This window comes from Electrona antarctica (genome assembly GCF_951216825.1).
Source record: "Electrona antarctica genome assembly, chromosome: 14".
Classification (NCBI taxonomy): domain Eukaryota; kingdom Metazoa; phylum Chordata; class Actinopteri; order Myctophiformes; family Myctophidae; genus Electrona; species Electrona antarctica.
The window spans coordinates 16,619,039-16,628,116 of record NC_136795.1 but is presented as its reverse complement, the minus strand read 5'-3'; the positions used below and the strand labels follow the sequence as shown (position 1 = coordinate 16,628,116).

The following is a 9,078-nucleotide window of genomic DNA, read 5'->3' as shown; positions in this document are numbered from 1 at the left end:
TAATATCACCTCATATGCGTGCAGACCGATCTACTGTGTTGACAAAGACCAAAGGATTTTGTGTGCTCACATCAAATGATACAAATAGCTTTCCTTGTGAACTACTTGTAAAACGGACTTGAAGGTAGGGCAACAGATAAGTGACTTCAGATTCTTTATTGTTTGAGATATTCACATACTACGGCAAATCTAGACAGCATCTGTTGCCCTGTCTTTAAGATTGAGCTAACTAAGTATAACTTATATCGTATTTTCATGATGGCCCACAAAATAGCTGCCTCTGTTCCCTTTTTATCGCTTGCTTTCCCTCTGTCTTTCATGAAATGATCACTGTTTCACATGTGGGGCATGCATTTATTTAATACAATTGGACACTGTGAGTACAATGGTCACTGCTCTGCTCGCCTTGGGTAAAACAGCCCTATTGACAGTACACAGCAAACATCCTTAAAGGGGCAGAGCTGTGTATTTGACATCTACTCCCTCCGGGATTCAACTAAATCCACTCCATCTAAAACCCTGACCTTCATTATAAGAGTCAAACATACTGGAGTCAGGGATCATTCATTTTAGATTTTAGGTACAAATGTTTTGGACACTTTTAAGAGACCAAAGCAATACTGGAGACTGTCCCCTAATGGCTGTGATGTCACTACCTTCTATCTAAATTGATGATCATCTCCTTCTGTTTTCATTTCTCTCTGCAGTCTTGTGATGCATGACAGACACTATTGAAATGCAAATGGTTTGTTTAGTCGTGTGGCGAATCTTGACGAGGGAGCTAGTGACTGCCTCTTCACAGCTCTGATCATGAAATCAATGTTTGTTTTTGTTTGTTTTTCTTCAATTAAGCTTACATAACCCACTCCCAACCCCAATCTCCCTCCATCCATGCATAAGCACACATTGCAGGTCAACAAATGAATGTAGCACCTAAACATATACAGTATGAGGTTAATAAAACATACTCTCTGACTCATGTACGCGCGCGCGCACACACACACACACACACACACACACACACACACACACACACACACACACACACACACACACACACACACACACACACACACACACACACACACACGAATATGAAGTTTATCCAAGCGTACCTCCTGTAATTCCCCATAAATGAAAACATGGCACTGAGAAAGTCTAAAAATCATGACCTCACCCAGTTCAGTGTTACCCACTGCTCAGTCCCCAAACACTGAATGACACATAGAATTTTTCACTGAAGTATAAAATCAAACATCGCAATGGCTCTAACTTCAGCACGGTCCCACAGACCAGCCTCTGTTTACAATACTCTATACAACTAGCATGCCTAAATATCCAAAGGCAAAAATTACACCTTTCTTTTTTCTCTCCAAGTTCTTTGAACGGTGCAAGCCAGCCAGTCGGGAACAGGAGTATGGTAACTCTGTTTCCTGCATTTCACTCTTAACTCCGCTCTTACAGCTTCTGCTGCTGTGCGGAAACGCCTTTCCAGTAGTCGAGGATGTCGTGCAGGTCCTCGCCTTTGGCGAACTGCACCTTTTTGCGGAGGGCATTCCCCGCCGTGACGTAACAGGACTCATCGCGCTGGCCCTTGCGATAGGGGCGGAAGCGCTCCCAGATGCGGAGCGAGCTCTCAGAGGAGTACTCCGGGCTAGAGGAGTAACCCGAGTAGCTGGATTGTTGGCGGGCAGGCGAGAGCTGGGAATAGGAGGCTGCGTCCTTACGGGAGCGGGTCAGGGGCTTGAGGAAGGATACCCTCTGGGCTGGGGAGCCCTGGTGGGAGCCCTCATAGTAGAGTGCTGGGACGGAGTGGCGGTGTTCCGAGCAGTGGTAGTCCTGCTGTACCTCCAACTGCTGCTGCTGCTGCTGTTGTTGCTGCTGCTGATGGTGGTGATGTTGTTGCTGCTGCTGCTGGTTGTCCTGATGTTGGGCACCAACACCACCACTGTCGCAACCACCACCACCCCCTCCGCCACAACCCCCGCTCCCCACTAGAGGCATCCTCTCCATGGGCTCCCCGCAGCCCACAGGGCTGGCCCGCTCCGGGTACTGCTGCTGCTGTTGACTGCAGGAATCGGGGCTCCTGGGTTCAGGGACGTCCAGGCTGTAAACCCTGGATGCTCCGCGGTCCCGGTCTCGGCCCATGGAGCCGCAGGAGTTGGTGCTAGGCTGTTTCTTGACAGAATTGACCATCACCACAGCTGCATCCGCACTCATGTGCCGCTGTATGGGACGGACGGCTGTCGCTGGAGGTGGGGGTCTGTAAGGGGGACTGAGCACAAAGCCGCCACCACTGATCCCTGGGCGCTCACAGAGGGTGGCATTGAAGGCTGGGAGTGGAGGAGGTGGGGGAATCTTAGTGATAGGAACGACCTGGCAGGTATCTGTCAGTCCCTGGGACTGAGGGATCATGCCACGGGTTAGGGAAGATGTGCTGGTAGGGGGAGGTGAGGTGGGGGAGACTTTAGGGTTAGTGGAGGCTCCTGATGCAGCAACTGCTGCAGCATCCAGCTTCAGCGCATCAATGCAGTTGTTGATGATCTGGTTGACCTTGTCCACCTCCATGGCAATAGTGGAGATTTCCGATGCAGACCCTCGTCCATCGTCATCCGAGTCTTCCCCGATATCTGTTCCGTCATCATCCCTCAAATCGTCCCCCCTCATCCCTCCATCCCCCATCCCCCCAGTCCTGATATCCATGTAGTTCCCTTTACCCAAAGCTTCGGAAAAAGCGGTTGCCATCTTCTCCACCTGTGGGATGGAGGAAAGTCTGGAGGAGCTGGTGTTGGCTGAATGGAGCATGCCTGAGCTAGAGGATGCCGACATAGGTAGCTTGCCTCCATGGTGGTGCTGGTACTGGTGGTGTTCCCTAGACTGCTCCTGGAGCTTGTGGACAGCCGACGGGTCATTTCCCACCGCAGCTGCCACCTCAGGCCCGTAGCGCATCTCCAAGATGGTTTTCTTGACACATATGGACTTCTGCTTCTCATCGTGCATCCGTTTCTTACGGAGGCAATAGTAGACCAAGCCTAGGATGATGAGCATGCCAAACAGGCAACCCACAATGGTCATTATGTAGTGGGTGGTGGTGGACGGTGTGGGAAGCATGTCGTCTGGGTTCAGAGTTCGGGTGGCAAACTGGAGGCAGGTGTGGTTGTAGCGCTGGGAGTTGCGGATGGATGCCACACAGAAGGTGTAGTTTGTGTGGGGCATGAGCTTGCTGAGGGTGATCATTTCCTTTTTGTTCTTCAGGTTCATGACGTCAGACACGTAGGTGTGGTTGTATTGGGTTAGAATGTACATCTTGCTGTAAGGCCTGGGAATCTGCACCAGGAGAGAGGCAGAGGACAGGGACACGTGGTGGAGCTTGATGCTGGGGATGAAACTGTGCTCAGTGGACGAAGATGAGGTGGTAGGCTGGTTGTAGGGCCCCACACCACCAAACATCTCTGGCCCCATTCCAGAAGGGCCATCCAGATCCGGCGGGAGTGAAGTCATTCCCGGAATCAACACTCCGTCTCGGCAGACAGAGGACAGGATGTTCTTGGCATTACGACCAGCATGCCCAGCAGCAATGGGACTCAGAAGGGGATAACCAAACATCTCCCTGGGGGTCTCACACTGGAGCCGGTCATAGGTGTGCGTAACGTTGTTGAACGACTCTAACCAAGTTAGGAAAATATAAAGATCACACCCACAGTGGAATGGGTTTGCCGCCAGTTCGCATACCATCAGTCGACTGAGAACCGTGAAGGTGGTTGGGTCGATGCGGGCAAGCTTATTGGAGGACAAGTCAATGCTGTTGAGGCTCGGACACTCCCAGAATGCATTGTTGGAGATGACCTCGATAAGGTTGTGCTGGAGGAAGAGGCACTGCATGCGCCCCAAGCCTCTCATCATGCCCTCCGTCAGGTTGGTCAACTTGTTGTAGCCCAATTGAAGAACCTGAAAGCAACAGGGAAACATCTTCAGAACTTTGTATTACTTGACCTGGTTTGGTCAGAAGCGAAAGCTAACTTGAGTGTAACATCTGGGGACATGAATGAGATTTTGAGACTTCTGATTTGACCTTTCTGTGGTTGTTAAGCCTTTGCTAAAATTTGGTGAAAACAATTAGGGTAAAAAAAAAAGTCCCAAATGTTTTCATTTTTGGAAACACTCAATCTCTGAGGTATTACATATCAATGTATTGATTTACTGTTGACTTGTGCAAGCTAGTGGGATCTCATTTTGCTCTCTCATTGCCTGTCGCCATCCTATTCCATTTAAAAGTTAGCAAACCACCAAAGACCTCATCTAGGTTAAAATATGTCATGCTCTTTTTGAAATCTAATTTACAATCAAGGGTTCAACTAACACAAGTACTGGCAGGCATTCATTACTCAATTTAACAATTTAGACTCAATCTGACCCTGGTCCACTAGAACAACCCACCACAAGTTCCCACCCTCATTTATAAATTCCTTCTCATCCTTCTCAAATATTATTTTCCCTTTAATTAATGGGAGCATTGGGGGTCCAACAAGCTGAGGGTATCAGTTAGCTAGGCTGGGCCATACAGTATACGGTAACTGAACTCCACAATGTTTTATTTTTGCCTGCTTGTTCAATATTAGGTTGCTTGTTTTTATTTGCTTGTTATCTGTAGCCTATTATGTGTATGTGTATAACCAATATTGGCATTATGCCATGTAAAACATTTCATGTATATTAATACTTATCTGTCAATAAAATATAATTGAAGAAAGAAAGAAAGAAAGAAAGAAAGAAAGAAAGACACAAAAATGCATTGCAGAAGCAATCCAGTCTCAAGGGTTCCCCTCATAATAATGTGATATGATTTCTATCCATTAGCATTAGGCGTAAGCAGCTGTTCTCTACAACATTGGTTCTCAACTTTTTCAGGCCGTGACCCCCTAAAATAACTGGGGACCCCCCTCCCTAACAAGCACTAGGAGTTGAGGCATTCAATATTTGACTCGGTTCCACAGATTGTATTTTATTTTTTAGGTGTTAAAAAGGTCTTAAAAGTACCTTAAATTGTCACCTCACTGTCATCTGGGGTCCCGACCCGCAGGTTGAGAACCACTGCTATACAAGCTGGGACAGCTGTCCCCTGACATTCGGTAGGCAGACACCTCCGATCGCCATGCATGGCAGCGTGCATGAGACTAATCACCTGCAGGTTGGCTTGTCCCGCGAAGGCCCCGTCCTCGATGTAGCTGATCTCGTTCTTGGTGAGGTTGAGGTCCGTCAGGTTGGTGAAGCGGTACATGGAGGTGAAGAGCACGGCCTTCAGCCTGTTCTCGTTCAGCCGCAGGTCGTGGACCGTGTTGTTGATGTGCTGCGGGATGGTCTCGTACGGCGGCTGGTTCTGACTGCAGATAGCCAGCCACACGTAGCCTTTGTCCCCCTCAATGAGCCAGCAGTCCCCTCTGACCGTGCCGGGAAGATGGAGGACGAGGAGGAGGGAGGGGAGGAGGAGGAGGGAGCAGAGGTGGTAGGGGGAGGAAGGGAGAGAAATGCTACGCATGGCGACGACGAGGGGAGGAGAAGCGACAGAGATAGAAATGAGAGCAGAGGAAAGGTGGGGACAGGCAGAAGAAGTGGAGAGAGAGAGAGAGAGAGAGAGAGAGAGAGGTAGAGAGAGAGACGGAACAAGCTCAGGTAGGTAGGAGCGATGTAGAAAAAAGGAAAAGGGTCTGGCTTGGGTGTAGAAAAGAGGAGGGGGGGCAGGACAATTGGAGTCACAGCTGTATGGTCATCATGTTGTTCAACAGGGGACCCATGTTGTGCCACATGCTGTGGGACTGCAGTGTGGGATGACACAGCTTATCCTCATACTCTCTGCATGGACGTCAGCTCTACCTCACTCCGCCGGATGGACTGGCGATCGAGTCCTCGGAAGAACAGAAAATCTGTTGAAGAAAGGAGGAAACATCCATGAGAATGAGCACAGGAACATCCATCCATAAATAGACGTGTAAATATAGAACACATCACTGCCAGCTAGCGGTTGTCAAACTTCTCCTCTCACTTAAAGTACGTCCCACTTTCATGCATTTGGAAAATGTTAATGTATGTCTTTATCTGGATGCAGCCGTCTTTTGACACCCCCTGCAGTTCTATGGCACACTCCAAGATTATTTTTGTTTTCAATTTACTTTTCAGTTTACTTTTGAGTAGGTTTGGTAGCTTAGTTTAGTTTTTTTTTTTTTTTTAAAAGGCTTACTTTTAACTTAGTTTTCATTAGTTTTAGTGTAGTTCTATTTGTCCGATTGCAAAAGTTCAAAAAATAGTGAAAATAGCTGATCAACAAGCTAACAACAAGATTGTAGATCGGCTATTTTTTTAAATGGGTGAAAACATCAGGTATGGAATAAATTAGCAAACTCTAAAACTATGCTATGATTTTACTTTGTAAACACAATACAGTTTCAGTTAGGTTTCACTTTTTGTAAATCCTCGTTAGTTAAGAGAGGCCGTGTTCCACCCATTTAGTAAACACTGAATTTAGTCACGCCGATACACAACAGCAGTGCTCAAAGCACCATCATACGGCAGCCATATAGAAAACAACAACAAAACAGTATTTGATGGCAAATTAGAATGTCGTTTACTACAGTATACATTATGGAAATCCGTGATATTTGCATCATAAATCTTTCCCATTCCCACTCAAGGTTTATATAGCTCAAGTCACGGATTAAATACGGATTAACTAATCCCTTCAAAAGCAGCACTTTATGGCATCACTCTCACTCATAAGCTCCGGGACATCAACCAGGAAGATCACAGAAAGGTTCTAAACTAAGCAACGCACTGATGTGTTGTACCACTTATTGTGTGAGCAAAATCTCTTGTTTATTGTGTGTGTGCGTGTGCGTGTGCGTGTGCGTGTGCGTGTGCGTGTGCGTGCGTGCGTGCGTGCGTGCGTGCGTGCGTGCGTGCGCGTGTGTGGCCGCACATGCGTGCATATGATATGGGGCATGCGTGCGCGTGCGTGTGTCTCTGTGTGAAAAAAGCATGTGCCAACCCACCCGTACAAAAAATGCACATATGCATATGCGTGGGCGGTGGGAACAGATTGCACCTATCCCATCTTACGGTACAACACTGCTATCTCTGCAGTCCACATCACATCCACCTACCACAGCAGGCGACTTGAGTAGAGCAAAAAGGAATCTAAAGGACAAATATCACGCCACTAGTGGACTGTTTGTGGCCGTGTGGACAGGCAAGCGCCTGCAGTGTCACGAGGTCACCACAAAGACACACAGCATGAGGTTTGTTCCCCCCTGAAGCTGTCAGAGGTCTGAACAATGAAGAAAACAACGTAACTGCCTGGTCAAGCGCCTTCAATCCGTTAACACCTCACAGTTTTTAATTATCTTTTCCTTTTCGTACAATATGTACAGGGGGGTTTCCCCTGTACATATTGTACTTTGCACATATTGTACTTAAACTATTTATGAATGTATATTATGCATATCGTTGCTGCTACATTATTCTCCCTTCATATACACTCTACATTGCTGCAAAACATTTTACCTTATATGCTTGTATTTGTTTTACTGTACTTGTATTCTATTTCATCCAGTATTACCTTTATCTTGTTTAAATTGTCATTTAATTGTTAGCACAGCCAGCGGAGCATGTCGCACCAACATGTATAATTCAATAACAAATGAATCCGTTTGAAGCTTTAAATCTTGAATCATCCTTTGTAAGACTTAATTTCTTGCATAAATTCTACGCTGGGAAAAGCAAATAGGTCAGACATATTCAGCTTACAGACATCTCAGCACCTTATCTCTCTCCAAATGTCATTGTTCTTCACATCATGTTAAAATGTGCATGCCCCCATCCCCCATAAATTTTGAAAAACTTTATGTGCAAATAATGTGTAATGGAGTACACATGTAAAGACACAAACATTATACTTTTTACTCCACTACCACCACTTTGTTATGGCCAATTGAAGTGCGAAATGCTGCTATAGCAACACACACGTGTTCAATTAAATATTCTGACTATTTTCATGGCAGAACAGTGTGCCAGTATTGTCATGGCAGACCCCTGCACACTTGAGTGTGCATGCCAAGATTGGTGCCGATTGGCGCATGTGGCCCCTGGGGGCCCCTGAGGTAGCCCAGGAATTTTAGTATAAGATGACGAAGTATAAATAAATAGAGAGAGAGAGAGAGAGAGAGAGAGAGAGAGAGTTCTGTAGTAACTGCCACTACAGCTGCTGTCCATGGTCCTAAAGTAACGACAGCTACTATCCATGGTTCTTAAGTAAATGTCTGTCACTGCAGATGCTGCAGACATCTGCGTTCGACACACCCTTGGTAATAAGCATATTTTGATGTGAGTATTTCTACATTGTGTAAACATCCGAGAATACTTCTTCCACCACTGTCTGGAATTCGTTCCTCAGACAGAGCACTTTTATGAAGTTTTGTATTTCTTCCCATCACATGCAAACCGAGGCATTATTAATCACCCAAAAACGCTGACAGGCGATTGTCTCCACCGACAACCCTTATCGTGAGGCCCCGCCCCATCAACACACCTAAGCTTTCTCTGTCATCTGCATGCCATTTGAATTGCAGTCAAGTATTTACATAAGGAGCGGATTAGGAGCCAGTCGTGACAGACAGTCTTCTTGTCAGCTTGGCAGCAGAGAAAACACACACACACACAAACACACGCACGCACGCACGCACGCACGCACGCACGCACGCACGCACGCACGCACGCACGCACGCACGCACGCACGCACGCACTCACATACACACGTCCCCAAATCCCTCACTGTAGCTATGAAAATATGCACTCTCTGCAGCATAAACAGTACATTCTCAGTCTGATCGTGAAAATGTAACCACATGGACCTGTAGTGGTACATTTGTATACACTAGAGTTAAACGAATGCTGAGGATTTTAATGTGTATCTCTGCCTCTGATTCTCGTCTCTTCATTCCTTCTCTCAGAAATCCCTCTCCCCGATATCTATCCGTCTGTCTTTCTATTCCTCAGGCTTAAATCCCTCCCTCTGTGTCTGCTTCCGTC

General features: G+C 46.8%; 1 protein-coding gene across 2 annotated transcripts in view; it reads right to left on the bottom strand.

Moving 5' to 3' along the window:
• Nucleotides 1-270: 270 nt before the first annotated feature.
• Nucleotides 271-9,078, bottom strand: part of elfn2b (extracellular leucine-rich repeat and fibronectin type III domain containing 2b) — a 94,809-nt gene continuing 86,001 nt past the window's right edge. For both annotated transcript variants that reach the window (XM_079521212.1, XM_079521213.1), the window contains exons 3-4: nucleotides 5,183-5,921; nucleotides 271-3,948 (exon numbers count right to left, since the gene is read on the bottom strand). In XM_079521212.1, the coding sequence (XP_079377338.1) occupies nucleotides 1,459-3,948; nucleotides 5,183-5,536 (2,844 nt within the window). In that variant the 5' untranslated portion in view covers nucleotides 5,537-5,921 and the 3' untranslated portion in view covers nucleotides 271-1,458. The remainder of the gene's footprint in view (nucleotides 3,949-5,182; nucleotides 5,922-9,078) is intronic.